The sequence below is a fragment of the Dama dama genome, chromosome 11 (genome assembly GCF_033118175.1).
Source record: "Dama dama isolate Ldn47 chromosome 11, ASM3311817v1, whole genome shotgun sequence".
Lineage (NCBI taxonomy): Eukaryota > Metazoa > Chordata > Mammalia > Artiodactyla > Cervidae > Dama > Dama dama.
Genome location: NC_083691.1, coordinates 58769492 through 58787192, shown reverse-complemented (window position 1 = coordinate 58787192; position 17701 = coordinate 58769492). Strand labels below are relative to the sequence as shown.

At 49.2% G+C, this 17701-nt stretch overlaps 1 protein-coding gene across 3 annotated transcripts in view; it reads right to left on the bottom strand.

Moving 5' to 3' along the window:
• The window catches only part of NCK2 (NCK adaptor protein 2), a 113033-nt gene that overhangs the window by 12091 nt on the left and 83241 nt on the right, over positions 1 to 17701 (bottom strand). For 2 of the 3 annotated variants that reach the window (XM_061155332.1, XM_061155333.1), the window contains exons 3-4: positions 14276 to 14517; positions 375 to 1084 (exon numbers count right to left, since the gene is read on the bottom strand). In XM_061155332.1, the coding sequence (XP_061011315.1) occupies positions 375 to 1084; positions 14276 to 14501 (936 nt within the window). In that variant the 5' untranslated portion in view covers positions 14502 to 14517. The remainder of the gene's footprint in view (positions 1 to 374; positions 1085 to 14275; positions 14518 to 17701) is intronic. The other variant, XM_061155334.1, reaches the window with a different exon arrangement.

Here is a 17701-nt window from a genome sequence, read left to right as displayed (position 1 = left end):
CCACCCACCCCACCCCACACTCACTGAGCACTCTGTCTTGACGAAGAAGTTGCCCTGCATGCCAGGTGCACACATGCACACACAAACATGTGTACACACCCCTTCACCCACCCTGCCCCACACTCACCAATGATTGTCTTGATGAGAAAGTCGCCCTGCACACCTGGTACACACATACAGAGATGCACACACACACATGTGCACACATGCACACCCCTCCACCCACCCCACCCTGTACTCACTGAAGACTCGCTCTTAGGAAGGAAGAAGTCGCCCTGTATGCCTGGTGCACACGCAAAGATGTCCACATACATGCACACCCAGACACAAACACACGCATACCCCTCTGCCCACCCACCCCATCTTGCACTCACCGAGGACTCGCTGTCCCGCACAAGGAAGTCGCCCTGAACGCCCCGCGCGTTGAGTGCGCACTCGGCCTGGTGGCGAGTCACGTTCCCGTAGTACCACTCGCGGCCTGCGAACCGGCCGGCACGAGCAGGCCCCGTGGGTCCGGAGCCAGCGTGCGGGGCCGGGCCCTCGCTGAGCACCACCACGTAGTTCTTGGGTACCAGGCCGACCTGGCCACGCGCGTTGCGGCAGCGCCACCACTCGGGGTCGTTCTCGGGCTTCTCGATCACCTCCATGGTCTCGCCCTTGTCGAAGTTGAGCTCCTCCTCGGTGACCGAGCTGAAAGGGTACAGTGTCTGCACCACCTGCAGCGCCCGCGCGCCCTGCCCATTGCTGAGCGTGGCGCCGGGCCGCAGGCTCGAGCCCCCGGGCGCGTCGCCGGCTGCCTCGTCCAGCTCCTCCAGCACGTAGTTGGACGGGAACCAGCCCACCTGGCCGTTGTAGCTGCCCCGCCACCAGCCGTCGCTGCACTTCTCCATGACGGTGACGCGCGAGCCCTTCACCAGCGACAGCTCATCCTCGCGCTCTGCTGCATACGCGAACTTGACCACGGCGGGGATGCTGAGGTCGTAGATGCGGTCGGCGCCGCCGCCGTTGGCGGGGAACTCCGCGTCCGTGCTGGGCGTGGGGGATGCATCGCGTGCGCTCGTCTTCCGGCGGGTCCTTCCGAGGCCTGTGGAGAAACAGCAAAGCTCAGCGCAGGGACCCGGTTCAGCGGAGTGGGACCCTGCAAGGGCTCCACGCAGGGTCCCAGCCAAGGGGCAGTGCGTGCACACCGATACAGAAGGACTAGGCCCCCTGGCTGGTGACCAACCAGTCACCAACAGAGCTAACAGTGGCCAATGCCTGAAAGCTGGGAGTTACCATATCTGATCTCTGATTTCCTCAAAAAAGAAAAAAAAAAAAAAAAAAAAGCCAGAGCACCAGCAAACCAAGAGGATAAAACAGTGTAAAGCCTGAAAATGACGAGAGCAGTCATATGTCACTAGGAGGAAAACAAAACAAACAAAAAAGGCATCCACACAGAAACATCTTATGCATCAGGACAGAGGTATCTTCTGTGTTGTGGGTGGGAAATTGGACCAAATGACCTTGAAGACCCTCCCTAGCTCTCCTCAAGCCCGTCCTGCTCTGCTGGCCACCACCTGTCCTCCACTCTGGGGACACTCGGCACCCTTCCAGGGTGGCAACAGAGCAGCAACACTGGGGAGAAACCCGTACCCTTCTCCTTCCTTCCCTTCTTTTCTTTCAAAACTGCACTGATTTCGCACAAGTAGTGATGAGTGATTTAGAAAAAACAGCGCATGCAGTAAATTTAAGGCAGAATTTTTCATATTCTGGTGGCAAACCCACAAGTGGATCAGAAAATCAGTTTAAGAGGGTCTGAGCAGCCTGTATGTGTGCACTGTCTTCTTTTTAAAAGGAAACAAAGCAGAAGATGTCAGAATGCATCAAATATAGAACTGCTGCTTCGGTTACATATGTGAGTCAGGGCCAAGCTGTCACCTGAAACATTACTTCCTGTGCATGAGGAATACAGCTTGAAAAGCCCTAGGGTAAAAATTATTTAACCTGCTTAAAATGCACAGAATTCCGCAACCTTGCAGAAGCGAGCCTAGGCACGATGCCCGAGTTGGGGACAACCCCTGGACTGTGGGGTTGGCTGTGCTTCTTCGGCTTTCCTGAGAGGTGGCCACTTGCCCACCATGCCTCCGAGCTACACCAGCATGGGAGCTTTCACAGTAGGGAAACTGTGGCCACTGGCAGATCTTTTGCTTTTCCCCCAAAAGGACACCAATGCACTTCTATGGATAGCTTGTACTTCTCTCTCCCTTAACTCCCTGCAGTAAAGACAGTTTGGGCTTCCCTGGTGGCTCAGTGGCAAAGAACCCACCTGCTGATGCAGGAGACTCAGGGTTAGATCCCTGGGTCTGGAAGATCCCCTGGAAGAAGAAATGGCAACCCACCCAGTATTCTTCCCTGGGAAGTCCCACAGACAGAGGAGCCTGGCAGGCTACAGGCCATGGAGTGGCACAGAGTCAGACATGACTGAGGGACTGAACAGCACACAGACAGCTTGGTCCTGAGAATTCCTTTGTTCCTACCCCCCTGTCGGGTGGGGAGATCAGAGGAATAAAAGGAGGTGTCATGATGGCCTGGACCACGGGGAGCTGGGCACTGGCTCCCAGAGTGGACCCGCCCAGGCTGGCATTCTCTGCCCCAGACACGTACTCAGCTCAGCACCACTGTCACCCTCGCTAGGTGCCTTCCCTCCAGAGGAAAACGGGGACTGATCCCTGGATTGCTCAGCACCAGACCCATCAGCAACACCAGCAGCATGGTGAGGTCCCCCTCATGGGTGACTGGGGCCCCCAGGCCTGCGGAGCACACACCCACCTGCGCAGTGCCCTCTCCCCTTGCTGCACTCATCTTCCCAGGGCCTGGGGCCTGGCTCAGGGCAGGCATTCAACTAATGTTTGCCTGGTTAACAAGCTCCATCTTCTATCTCACCATCACAAGTTCGTCTGCCCCATCCAGTCCTTGCAGACTGATCTCTTCAGGGATACACACCTGGGCTGCCAGCAGAGCTCAGGTTAGTTAGGAGCAGCCTGATTCCCACCCCTGCCCCCCACCTCCAAGTACGTGCTGCTGACCCCTCCACATGCCTTAAGAGCCTCCCCTGTCCAGGAACCACATGTCTGTAAGCCAGCAACTCCACGGCCAGGGTGGGAGGCCCTACTCTAGCCAGGCTATGTCCCTGGAGCCTGACGGCACCATTTCCTGACCCACCTCTCTGTGCCCCCACTCTCCCAAGCTGCAGTAAACCCAAGAGGTTTTACTTTTTTTATTCCTAGGCGTGTACACCTTAGGCTTATCCCTTACCCTGCAATGAAACGTGCTATTATATGCCATACGGAGCCCCAAGTTCAGGGAGGGGATGTCCAGGACCAGAGGGAGGAAGGAGAAATGGATGGCTGTCGGATGGATGGGACCTCCCATCCCTGTGGCAAACCCACATGGCCTGGGTCGGGATGATGGGACAAAGGAGCGAGTCACCATCCGTGTGCCCAGATAGTCCCCTTTCCAGTGGGCAGACTTGCCAGGACCTGGCACAGAGGGAGACATGTTAGGGCAAAGCACACCATCACATGGGTCCACAAGTCCAGAAGCAGAACTTCCATTCCTGCTCCTAAGAGAGCCCGTTCCCCCATGAACAGGCAGGCAAATAACATAACTGAATGTGTAAGCCTGAAAAAAAAAACTGGTTCAGAAGCATAGGATTTTCTACCAAATGTGAAAGTCAAATGGTAGCACAGATGCCAGGGAAAAGAATTTTTGAAAGGTTTTCATTATAAATTGTAATTAAAAATACATATTTAGTACCTCTCAACACATTTACCCGATCCATCAGCACAAGCATCTCTGAATGTGATGTGCCTGGGGGAGTGGGGCGGTGGTTGGGAGGTGGCAAGCATTCACTATGACCTTCTGAAGCATCACTTAGCATCTGTCACTGGCAGAAGCTCACAAGAGCAACTTTTTGAGCCCACACCTGCTCAGTAAAATGAAATACAATAATGAACAACAGAGTGCACACAGGGTCAACACATTTGTGGGGTGAATGGCTGGTGGACAACTGAACCCCAGTTCTGACCAGGCTTCAAGCTTGGCTCCTGCCCCACTGGCTTGTGGCCTGGCGGTTCTGCACTCTCTCTACTGGGTTTCTGCATCTGTAACATGAGGATGTCAGTAGCCCTGCGGGGGTGGGTGAGGCAATCGTGAGGGTCCGAAGCCTGAGGAAAGGATGTGTGCGGTGTCCAACACACAGCAGGAGCTGTACAACTGTGGTCGTGGTGTTTACCGCTATTATCAGTCCATACGTTGTTTTCCTTTCTGGGTGAGGACAAAGGTCCAGTGGAGAAAACAACAGATGGTGCTTTCTCTAGAGACGTGCATGTGTCTGTATTTTCCCTAAAATGCTCCTGCGGGGCTGGGTGGGTGGGGGGTGCACAGCTGACCAGTCCTGCCTGCTGGGTTGGGAGCAGCTGAGACACAAGGGCCCCTCTGAAGTGTCCCAGGAGAAGATGCTCCTCAATGCAAAGTGGGCCTTCAGGGAGGGAGTGAAAGAGACACCCCATGTCCCAAGGCTCCAGGACCACATGCCACTCTGGATGAGGCACACACGCTGGTAACAAGGCACATGCAGGCTCCAAGAGGGGTACTAAGGGGCTGGGCTCCAGGCCCCAATTCCCGCCACCCAGTGTGGCCTGGGGCTGCTCCCAGCTGTGCTGCGAAGCACTTTGTTACCCTGGACAAGTATGTCAACCTGCCTGATTGTCACAGAAGACCTCTGGGCCAGGTCATCTCCAGGGTCTTGCCAGGACTCTACAGAGACACCAAGCTGTCAAATGAACCTCACTTTTCAAACTCAACTGTACACACTAGGCTATAAGAAACAACCACAGAAGAACTATAAATGGTCCACCTGGCTCCTACAGCCAACCCTTGTCACTAGCGTTTGGCTGAGCACATGGGCTAACATGACAGGACCATTACCTCACATCAGTGCAGAAGGACACCCCGACCACTTCACCACCAATTCACGCTCCACTAGAAATGCCCACTTGTAAATTTCCCAAGTCAGACACTCAACTGTTTTGCTCCTGAAAAATCAAAAACACAAAATCGATGAAGGTTCCCTGCGAACAGCCACCCCAGGACAGCTGGCTTCCAGGAGGAAATGTAGGCATAGCCCCAGCCTGAACACTCCCCAAGACCTGACCTCCAGAAGCTTCCCAGCTGTGAGAACCACTGGGACAATCCGCATGCTCACAGAATCCATGAGTTCAGAAGCAAAGAAAGGAAGCTGAGAGTTGAGAGAAAGTGACAGCAGCCTGGAGAGATCAGGGAACGGCTTGGAGACAAAGATGACGTGAACAAATGCTCAGTGAGGAACAAAGGAATATCCAGCCTGCCCAAAACCGCTGATGCTCTACAATCAGACCCTGGCCAGCTCAGGTCAGCTGGGGCCCTCCAGATGCCCACCTGCCCTCCCGGACCTAGAGCAGTGGTGGGCACAGGGCCGGGGGTGCAGGAGAGAAGGGGCCTGCTTGGCCAGCAGCCTGAGAGGCTCTGCAGTCAGCTCCATGGCACCAGCCCTGAACAATGTCCCCCGCACCCACACTGGCCCCCGGGGACAGGCGTGAATGTGTAATCGGGGAAAGGAACGTTTGAGACATATGCATCGGGTCTAAAAATGAGCCAGGCCATATGGGGAAGCACAGTTAGAAACATGGTAAGAAGGCTTTACTTAAACTCTCAACATTTTTAGTCCACGTTTCTTCTAAAACTGAAGGTCCCCACTTGAGTAACTTGAGTAAAGAAAGGGTGTTCTTTAGAAAAATGATTATTTTAATAAGAAGCAACTTAGGTGCCAATTGCTGGGAAAGAAACCGGGAAATACCTTACCTGCTGTCCTCGTCCTTTCTCGGGGCACAAGGGGCCAGGGGATGACGCATCTGGTTTCACAACCCCTGTGTCACTCACTGCATACCTGCTTCTCCCCGGCTTCTCCAGGGGGCAGCCCCTCCTCCTTCCCATGGCCCCTCCTGGCTTTTCTCCCATTAGCATTCTTCTGAACAATCTGTCTCTATTTTCTCTCTAATTATCCACCCACTGATCTGTTGTGAGTTGTTTTACATTTTTTGTTCTAAATACTTGGACGCTCATGATACACGGAGACAAATCCAAGTTTATTTTGGGTGCTGGCACCACAGTTTCTGTAGACGTCTCCACTGTCTGTGGGCACTGCATTTGGCAGGTCGTCTGTACTATGAATGATCTCGTGAGACAGAAATCTAGAGAGTTCTAAATCATGGCATGTTATATGTAATTCAGGTTCGCACAACTGTATAGATTATACAGCAGAAACTGAAGAGGTAAACCTCAAGTGTTAAAAGTGGCTCTGAAAACCCAGAGTCCTTGCTATAACATGGTGAAGAGATGATAATTGGAGAAGCTGGATGTTTAAAATCAAACTGAGATCTCTCAATATTCTTTGCATGCGCTGCATAAAAACTTAGGGGGTGGTTTGCTGTTGTTCAATCCCTTAGTCATGTCTGACTCTGTGTGACCCCATGAACTGCAGTATGCCAGGCTCCCCTGTCCTTCACCATCTCCTGGAGCTTGCTCAAACTCATGTGCATTGAGTCTGTGATGCCATCCAACCATCTCATCCTCTGTCGCGCTCTTCTCCTTTTGCCTTCAATCTTCCCCAGCATCAGGGTCTTTTCCAATGAGTCGGCTCTTTGCATCAGGTGGCCAAAGTAGCGGAGCTTCAGCATCAGGGGAGTGGTTTGGTTTTGTACTTTTTTGAAATGGAAAAAAAAAAAGTACTTTTTTGTACTGGTTCCTTAGACAATGACTTCATTTAGGAAGTTATGTTTAAGTGACATGTAGAAAGACTATCAGTAATTTTCTTATCCTTTATGTACATTCAACCTAGAAAACCAAACTACTTATAAGACAAATGTAAGGAATCAGCTTCTCCTCTTAGGTTGTTTATAGAAAATACAAAAACACTGAGCATCCTGACCACTGACCAAGCAAGGAGGCACGGATCAAACTCACATAGTAAACCTCCTTTCCATCATGTGTTGAAATCAGGCTTCGGCAGAAAGGGCAGATACTTGAGCACCAACTGCCTGGTGACAGCCAGTACTGACTCCAGCAGGAAGTCCCCTCCACAATCTTATTTTGATTCTATGTGTGTACTGAGCAAACAGATGCAAACGCCAACAGTCATTACTTCTGGGTGATAAGATCACAGGTGATTTCTGTTTTATCCTATTTTCCAAAAGTTTTTAAAATAAGTATGCCTTCTTTCAATGAACAGTTTGATAAAAGACAGGTGTTTCAAAGAGATGACAATTCTGAGGGCTATCTGAGTGCAGAAATAGTGTCATACCAAAAGCCTGTGAATGGCAAAGACAAGAGAATGTGCTTGCTGCCAATGAGACTGCTGCCAAAATGGAAAAGAATTTACAGACGAGGAGGAGGTGTACTCCTGGGACATTTGACTTCTCAGTCATTTTCATTAACAGCTCCTGCTCCCCTCAACATTAAAGGAACCAGGATAAGTTATTGATAAGTGAGTCACTCAGAGCCCAGAGTAAAGGATGCTCATGAGTAGCTAGTCCTCTACAGTCCCAGGGGACAGCACAGGTGGGAGAAAACCAACACAGCCTTGCAGGTGGGGACAGGAGTGACTGGATGCACCAATGCTTCCAGAAGGATAAAAGAGGAGCCAAGGGGTACTGTCCAGTCTTTTCCAGTGGCCCATGGGGGACAGCATCACTGTTCCAACGAGCCCCAGGCATCCGGGCCAGGGTTGCTCCTCCGGTCCACCCACACTCAAGACCCAGGGGCTGAGTGCTACCCTTTCTTCCATCCCGCCAGGCTCCACTCCTGACGCACACACAGCCAAGGACACGGGGCTGGTCCCACACCACGTCTACACCCATCTCAAAGCCTTTGGCTATTGTTCCCAGAGGTGACTCAGCAGGAACCAAGGAGCTTAGAGGGACTTCCAACGGACAGAGAGAGGGAGGGACAACTCCAGCTCTGCCTGAGATAATCACGGACCGAGGCATTCCTCGCCCTGGGCTCATTTGGACAGACCGCCTGCTGCCTGCCTTGCTCACATCCGCCAAGGATGCCTGTGACCACAGCAGAGACCCACAGATCTGTGAGGCCTGAAAGGGCACCCCAAGGCTGCAGCATCACAGAGGTGGGGCCCCGAGGGGCTTTCTGACCATCCTTCTCTTCCGTCTCTGTTGTAACAAAGATGTGCTTATTCAACTGGCTGAAGCAGCCTGGACTGGTCCAGCAAGAAGTAAGATTCCCTCCCCTGCCTGCTGCAGACCCAAAAAGGACTGCTGGATGATTACAGAAAGTTCTAAGCCACGGCCTGGGGATGTTCTGGGGAAGATTCAGTCGGCATGTTCACGTCCAGTGGCAGCCTTGCTTTCAGGTCCAATCTCAGCAGGTGCTCCGTGATCCTCTGATCTCTGAATGGTGGTGGTGGTTTAGTCACTCAGTCATGTCCGACTCACTCTTGCGACCCATGGACTGCCAGGCTCCTCTGTCCATGGGATTTTCCAGGCAAGAATACTGGAGTGAGTTGCCATTTCCTTCTCCAGGGGATCTTCCAGATCCAGGAATCGAACCTAGGCCACTTGATGTCTGCTCATTTGGTTTAATGTTTGGTAAAAAGCCCCTTGATGAAAGTGAAAGAGGAGAGTGAAAAAGTTGGCTTAAAGATCAACATTCAGAAAATGAAGATCATGGCATCTGGTCCCATCACTTCATGGCAAATAGATGGGGAAACAGTGGAAACAGTGGCAGACTTTATTTTTGGGGGGTTCCAAAATCACTGCAGATGGTGAATGTAGCCATGAAATTAAAAGACGCTTATTCCTTGGAAGGAAAGTTATGACCAACTTAGATAGCATATTAAAAAGCAGAGATATTACTTTGCCAACAAAGGTCCGTCCAGTCAAGGCTATGGTTTTTCCAGTGGTCATGTATGGGTGTGAGAGTTGGACTGTGAAGAAAGCTGAGCACCGAAGAATTGATGCTTTTGAACTGTGGTATTGGAGAAGACTCTTGAGAGTCCCTTGGACTGCAAGGAGATTCAACAAGTCCATCCTAAAGATCAGTCCTGGGTGTTCACTGGAAGGACTGATGCTGAAGGTGAAACTCTGGCCACCTCATGCGAAGAGCTGACTCACTGGAACAGACCCTGATGCTGGGAGGGATTGGGGACAGGAGGAGAAGGGGACGACAGAGGATGAGATAGCTAGATGGCATCACCAACTCAATGGACATGAGTTTGGGTAAACTCCAGGAGTTGGTGATGGACAGGGAGGTCTGGCGTGCTGCGATTCATGGGGTCGCAAAGAGTCAGACACAACTGGGCGACTAAACTGAACTGAACTGAAAGTTGTAAGAACAGCACAAAAGATGTATTTCCCTGAGCTCTCTGAGAGCAAGCTGCCAGTGTCCTGTCCCATTACCTCAATACGTGGTGTGCATTTCCACACACAAAGACAGCCTCCTCCTCAACACAACCCTACCATCAAAACCAGGGGTTAACACTCACACATGTTCACTGTCATACTCACACACTACTCAAGCTTTATGAATAAGACCCTGGTCTCTAACATAGAGAACCTCATACCACTAGAATTTCAACATCCTAGCTGCTTATCTTTGCTATAAAGTCCTGTCAAATGCCCACCCAGTTAAATCCTGACATTTGAGTTGGTTAAAAAAAAAAAGTTTACCTACATACAGCACAGGTAACTCTACTCAATGTTATGTGGCAGCCTGGATGGGAGGAGAGTTAGGAGGAGGAGAATGGATACATGTATATGTATGACTCAGTCCCATTGCTTTTCACCTGAAACTACCACAACATTGTTAATCTGTTATACTCCAATATAAAATAAAAAAATTTTTTTTAAAAATCCCAGGTTGTCCCGTCTGTGTGTTTTCTTGCAGAAGTAAGTCGCTCAGTCAACCCCACATGGATACGCTTTGAGGAACCTGGGGAATTTCACTCCCAGGACCAGCCCCGCTCCAACCACAAGTCTCAAACCAGACAGCACGAGGTGTACTTCAGAGAGTGAGCAGTGGTCCTTCAGCAGCCTCTCTCTGCTCCGGGTCTGGTGTGAACTCAGAGAGGTGGAGTCTTGGTGCTAACCACCGGCAGGTGACTAACTGGCCTCAGGTCAGGTCACAAAGAGGCCAAGTCTAAGGAACAGTCCTGGTGGCAGCCCACTGCTGGTTCAAGACACCATGGAGGGCAGTCAGCAGTGGACATGTGGACCTTGGAGCCAACCCGCCACTGGTGGCTACTAACAGGTTCTAATGGAGTCGTGGTTCTCTAGGCAGCCTGGTCAGTACCTGGGCCTAAGGTGACCACTGAGAAGACAGTTAACCTTTGAGGCTACAGCAGGTTCCAGCTGCTGTCGAGAAGTAGCAAGAAAGATAGGTCTTTGATAAAATACCTCCCCAGCTAAGAAGATTTAGCACATGGCTTGACAACACCTCACCTGCATGGTTTTAGGAGTCAGGTCATGGAAATACCAAGGCCAGGTCAGAGCCCAGGGATGTGCTGAGCCTTTAAAACACTATCTGCACTCTGCCAGGAGAAGCAATTCATAAGGACGGTTCCTTGTTATCACTGGAAAAGTTCTCTTTAACTGTTCATGACTATGAGCTGAATAGGAGAGATCTATGGTTGCATGTATGCATCAGTGCACAGCCTGTATGCAAAGAAGTACTCATGTTGTTTTACTTAATTATAAATTATAAAAAGAAAAAAAAGAATGTTATTTGTTTCCTAACAGAGAGCTCTTCGGGGGGAAGGCACTGCTTTTTGTCTGGGGGCTTCCCAAGCGGCACTAATGGTAAGGAGTCTGCCTGCCAATGAAGGAGACAGAAGAGACTCAGGTTTGATCCCTGGGTTGGGAAGATCCCCTGAAGGAGGGCATGGCAACCTAGTATTCTTGCCTAGAAAATGCCATGGACAGAGGAGCCTGGTGGGCTACAGCCCATGGGGTTGCAAAGACTTGGACACGACTAAGCATGCCTACACGCACTGCTTTCTGTCTAACAAAGGATGAGAAGTGATTGAATTAAACTGGCAACCAACCTTAACCCAGTGCAGGAATGTAAAAAAGCAGGAGCGGCTCTGTGGGTCACAGGTGTCTGCAGCTAGAGATATCAACACGTATGTGGTACACAGGGACTTGGCTGGAAAGTCTTTGCTGTTTTGTCCCAAGCCAGGTGTCTGCCGGGGAAATCTTAATCTGACTTTAACCACAGCAGTAGAATCACAAACACGGATGATGTCATGAGTAGCTATTAGAAGGTTGACACATGTGGTGTGGTTTCTGAGCCTGTTTTCACTATTTCTGATGCACGGTGGAGAGAAAATACACTGGCTCTGTAATCCATCTAGGATCACACTGGAATTCCGACAACACGCAGGTCACAGTGATTTAAACAGGAAGCCTTGGAAGGCTTAGCTCCAAAGACCAGCGGGAGGCAGGAGAGGATGGGGAAAGTCTTCGCACTTTCCTTCTCAACAGTGATACTGTGCCAGGTCTGATGATGGAGAGATAAGTCACCCCACCACAGTGACCTCTAGTTGGGCACCTCCCTTTTCGGTCACACTGCTTGAGGGGCTGATGCAGGACTCAAGCCCAGATAACAAGGTCTCTTTGTCCAAGAAACGCAAGACTTTGGGTGAGCAGGGTAAACACATCAAAAGACCAACCACCAAGGGGGGAGTTTCTCCCAGGCGATGGGAATACTGAACCCCATGAGCCTTTAGAGCAGGGGTCCCTAATCTCTGGGATCTAATGCCTAATGATCTGAGGTGAAGATGATGTGAGAATGATAGAAATAACATGCACAATAAATGTAACATGTTTGAATCATCCTGGAACCATCCTCTCCCCTCCAGTCTTGTTGAAAACTGTCTTCCATGAAAACAGTCCCTGGTGCCAAAAAGGTTGAGGACCACTGCTTAGACTATAAATATTAACTGCTGTGGATAGATACAGATGTTCAGAACATAACTTTGTTGGTGTTTTTACAGTAAATAACGGTTGGTGCAAACGTTTCCAAGGCCTGACGGGGGAGGAAGGGTGGAGAAGGGTGGTTAGTCCCCAGAAAAGGAGCACGGTTCCCCAGCACAGCTCTCAAGTGCCAAGGAGAGCTGTGCAGAGAGAGTTACAGAGGAGCGAATGTTGATTCTATTTAAGGAAGAGCTTTCTAGCAATCTGTGTTCTCCCAAAATGGAACTGGCTGGCTCCATGGAAGGAGACATGAGCCTGCAGAGCTGGGTGGCCATCTGTTGGGGCGGGGGAGAAAGCCTGGCACTCCACACGTGGACAAGTTGGCTGAGTGATGCCCCCCGAGTCCTGGGAGCCCCAGAGACTGACCATGGCTCATGGAAAACCAAACCAGAGCACAGATGTGCTTCAAAGCTCAGCTGTCTTCTCGTTCTAAAAGCTGAAGGAAGGAAGGACAAGCTGTTCAAGGGGATTTGTGGGTAACTTGGAGGTCTACTTTCACCTTATTTCACTCCCCGGCAATCCATCCCATTTCTGGGTGTTTCATTCTTTATTGGACTTCCCCGATAGCTCAGAGGTAAAGAATCCACCTGCAAATGTAGGAGATGCGTGTTTGATCCCTGGGTCGGGAAGATTCCCTGGAGGGGGAAAAGGCAACCCACTCCAGATTTCTTGCCTGGAAAATCCCATGGACAGAGGAGCCTGGCAGGCTATAGTCCATGGGGTCACAAAGAGTCAAACATGACTTAGCGACTAAACAACATCATTCTTTACTAGAATCTTGAGAACATATTTTTTAAAAATGATAAGAAAGAAGACAAAACAAATCAACAATGTTGAGCATCTCCCAAAAAAAGGGACTTGAGTGGATGAGGAAAAGAAGAAATAAAACTAAGTTCAGGGCACTCCTAAAGTATTTACCTAGTCACGCTTTCCGAAATTCTAGATCACAGTTAACGGAGAGTTATACGCACAGGACAACAGTGTTTCTTTCAAGTGACAAGCTTGGAAAAAAAGACAAACGGGTGTCACTTTCATGGAAAAGAATCAGATTGCTCATGAAAAGCGGAATTTCTCCATCGGGCAGAGTCTACAGTAGCTGATGTGATCCACACGCAGGCCAGTGTCTCATTTCTCTTTCAGAATATGGAAATAACCTAACCCATGACACAAAATTACTCCCCAGTGGGTGAAGGCTTCGTATGGTTTCAAAGAAAGTCAGTGGACTTTTCAAGATTGCAGAAAATGAAAGATGAATACTTTGCAACACTCATCACACTCAGAGCTTAATTTTCCTTTCAGTTTCCCTACCCATTCCCCTCCCTCAAGTGAAACTAATTCTCAGGTTAGAAATAAAAAGGAAAACTTCAAGGACGTGTAACATGGGTGATAACCCTGACCTATTTCGAGAGCAAACTCTCCCGTGACAGCCAGTGGTCTCAGGGGCCACTGTATGGTGCTCACGGAAGGAGACACCATGGACCTGACCTTCAGGAAGTAACTCTGCAGCTGTGACTACTGCAAGGAAGCCTGATGCCCACACGAAGGCGAAACCAGACACCATCAACCCCAGTGGACCCAGGTGGCCTCTCTCATGTCCAGACACCAGGGAAGGGGACAGGTGCATGGGAAGAAAGCCAGGTACCCAGCTGGCCCCCTGTGAGTCACCCCAGTGGCCTCGGCATCATACTGCCCCCTCCGAGTCCCCACCTTAGCTGCCACCGTGTGCAACTGTGGCATGAAATCACCAATTCAACAGGGGGAAACAATTCACCAGGTTCCAGGTGCTTTTCACCATCTCCTCCTCTACTTGCAAATGTCCCATGCACAGGATTTTGTGGGAGAAAAGACTGGAGGGAATGACCCGGGCGGAGCTGTAGATGTGCCTGGAGGGGCTAATTCCCATCTCAGGCCCCTCCAGAACATTGACGCCGGGAGACTGAGATGTGCAGGGGGGGGAGGTGGAGGTTCAAAACACACAGAAGGGTCAGCTTACAGAAACCTCCAAACTTGAACATCTTGAGGAAACGACAAACAGACCATTTCCGCACTGCATCTCTCAAAGTCCAGAGACTTGAGAAGTAGAAAGATGCCTTTTTTCCTCAAACACAAATGAAAATGACAACTCCTCCTACCCCCCCGCCCTGAGAGTGCCCACCCTCCAGGATGGGATGGGCTGGGATTCAGCCCAGGGTCCCGCCATGCCAACCACTCACCGAGCGTGTCCTTGATGTTCTTCACCAGGGAGCCCTTCTTCAGGCTGTTCTTCCTCTCCACGTAGTTGGACGGCACATAGCCTGTCCGGTTGGCTGCATTGCGCACTCGCCACCACGTCTTGGAGTCGTCGAGTAGCCACAGGCGCTCGTTCTTCTTGATGTCCAGCTCCTGATCCTGCTGGGCCGTGTAGTCCCACTTGGCTATGACGATGACCTCCTCTGTCATCTTTCATGGAGTCCTTCTGCCAGCAAAACATTTGTAAGAGAGTCATTACAGCCCTGGCCAAACACCACTGCATCCACTTGGAAAACTACGCCCTGACAGCTTTTATTACAACTTGGCAACCATCAAAAAGAATGAAGTGGTGCCATTTCCAGCAACATGGATGGACCTAGAGATTATCATACTGAGTGAGGTAAGTCAGACAGAGAAGGGGAAATATTGTATGACATCCCTTATATGTGGCATCTAAAAGGACATGATACAAATGAATCTTATTTACAAAACAGAAACAGACTTGGAGACTTAGAGAACAAACTTATGGTGGCCAGGAGGAAGGTTGGGGGAAGGGACAGTTAGGGAGCATGGGATGGACAGGTACACACCGCTATATATAAAATGGATAACCAAAAAGGACTTACTGTAGAGCCCTCTGCTCAATATTATATGGCAGCCTGGATGAGAAGGGAGTTTGGGTGAGAATGGATACATGTGTAGGTATGGCTGAGTCCCTTTGTTGTTCACCTGAAACTATCCCAACATTGTTAAGCAGCTATACTCCAATATAAAATAAAAGGTTTAAAAAACAAGTCTGCAACTGGCTGTCTCTGGGGTCTTGAAAAAACCCTAAGATGCCCTTTCATCAACAAGTTTTAGTATTTTGTTTACAAATGGTGACTTTATCAAGCAAATCTTAATTTTGCACAGTGGGAACTGTATGCTTTGCTTAAAACAACAACAAAAACTTTCCAAAACCTTCTACATAAAATAACCATATCATAATTAAATATGTTCAGTTCAGTCACTCAGTCATGTCCAACTCTTTGCAACCCCATGGACTGCAGCACGACATGTCCCCCTGTTCATCGCCAACTCCCGGAGTTTACTCAAACTCATGTCCATTGAGTCGGTGATGCCATCCAACCGTCTCATCCTGTTCATTGGTTAAGCAACACCAGATTCTTGCGGCTGACATTGTTACATCCATTTTCTCAGGATAAGCTGAATTTTCTGAATTTAATGTCTGTGACACACCCAAACTGAAGTGTGGTATCCTGGACTGAATCCTCAAATATGAAAACTAGTGAGATCCAAGTGAAGTCTGGGGCTTCCCTGGTGGCTCAGAGGTTAAGAATCTGCCTGCCAATGCAGGAGACGTAGGTTTGATCCCTGGGCCAAGAAGATCCCCTGGAGGAGGAAATGGCAGCCCACTCTAGTATTCTTGCCTGGGGAATTCCATGGACAGAGGAGCCTGGTGGGCTACAGTCCATAGGGTCACAAAGAGTCGGACACGACTGAGTGACTAAATAACAACAGCAACGAAGTGAAGTTGGTCAATAGTTGACCACTAACCAACTCTTACTTTTGACAAATGTCCCTGGTCCGGTAAGATATCTGTTAGCACTTAGGAAAACTGAGTGAGGGATATTTGGAATGCTTTGCACTATCTTTGCAGCTTTTCCATAAATAGGAAATCATTCTTGGAACCTGAAACACAGATGTTTATAGTGGCTTCATTCATAACTGCCAAGATTTGGGAGCCATCCAGCTATCCATCAGTAGGTGATGGGTAAATCAACTGTGGTCCATCCAAATAACGGAATGTTATTGTTGTTGTTGTTTAGTCCCTGAGTTGTGTCTGACTCTCTGAGACCTGCCAGGCTACTCTGTCCATGAGATTTTCCCAGACAAGAATACTGGAATGGGTTGCCATTTCCTTCTCCAAGGGATCTTCCCAATCCAAGGATTGAACCTGTGTCTCCTGCACTGGCAGGCAGTTTCTCTACAACTGAGCCACCAGGGAAGCCCCAGTGAAATATTACTCAGTGATAAAAAGAAATAAGCTGCCAAGCCATGAAAGACATGGAGGAACTTCAGATGCATAAGACTATGTGGAAGAAGCCCATCTCAGAAGGCTGCAGACTGTATGATTCTCACAAAGACTTTCTCCTTGACCACACTTGAGTCAGACTCCTCTGTGCAGACTAGACATCAATTTGTGTACTTCTGTGTCTCTCTCTGCATTCTAGCAAGAATCCTGCTGAGTTGCTGGACCCTTACTGAGGTGATGCCTGTTCTCAGGAGGCATCCTGTGAGGTCAGTGCAGCCAGAATGCCCTCTCACCTCTGATGCTTCCTCTCTCCTGCTCCCCAGTCCCTCACTCCTGGACTACAAACTCCCCCCTCTTCCCTCCTTCAGGTGGATGTGAGGCCAGTCTCTCCCCACTATGGCTAAAGTCCCTCAAAGTACTTCCCTGAGTAAAATCAGCTAAATTATGCTTTAAGAAATGTCATGTTTTCTTCAATAATTCCAAGAACATAACATTCCGGAAATGGCAAAACTATGGAGACACTGCAAAAATCAGAGACAGGGAGAGATGACTAGGTGGAACACAGGGATTTTTAGAGCAGTCTGACAATTCTGCACAATATAGTAATAGTGGACACATGTCATGACATGTGTCAAGAACCACAAAATGTGCAATACCAAGAGTGAACCATAATACAAAATTACTCCAAAATTAGAAGTTTATTAAAACAACAAAGAATTCAGTATATTATATACCTCAACAAGTCAGTTTTGGAAGTAACAAATAGTAAAAATATACCTGAATGAATACAATAACTATTGTATTTATTTTATTTATTGTATGTATTTACTGTATTTAGTTCTTCAGTCATATCTAACTCTTTGTGACCCCCATGAACCCACCAGGCTCCTCTGTCCATGTAATTCTCCGGGCAAGAATACTGGAGTGGGTTGCCACTTCCTCCTCCAGGGGATCTTCCCAACCCAAGGATCAAACCTGCATCTCCTGCATTGGCATGCAGATTCTTTACCACTCAGCTACTGGGGAAGCTCAACAATGATTATAGTTATGAGCTATTTCATAACTGCTCAGGTAGAAGATGGGCCAGTATGTTTGCAACAGAAAAATTCAACATTCAGTCCTTTAAATGACTACACATTTACTCAAAACTAGGAAGATATGAATAATGGAAAGACTCTTGACTCAAACCCTCTTCTGGCAGGGAAGAGTTCTCATTATTTATAGGGGCGACTTCAGGATGACAGAGGGGACCTAGCGCACTGACTCCGCAGAAGAATGAATCCCATTTTTAAATAACATGACACTCTCTGCTGCTAGATGCTAAAGACACTTATAAATAATACATGTTCTCCTCCTTCATGAATTAACTTTCAAA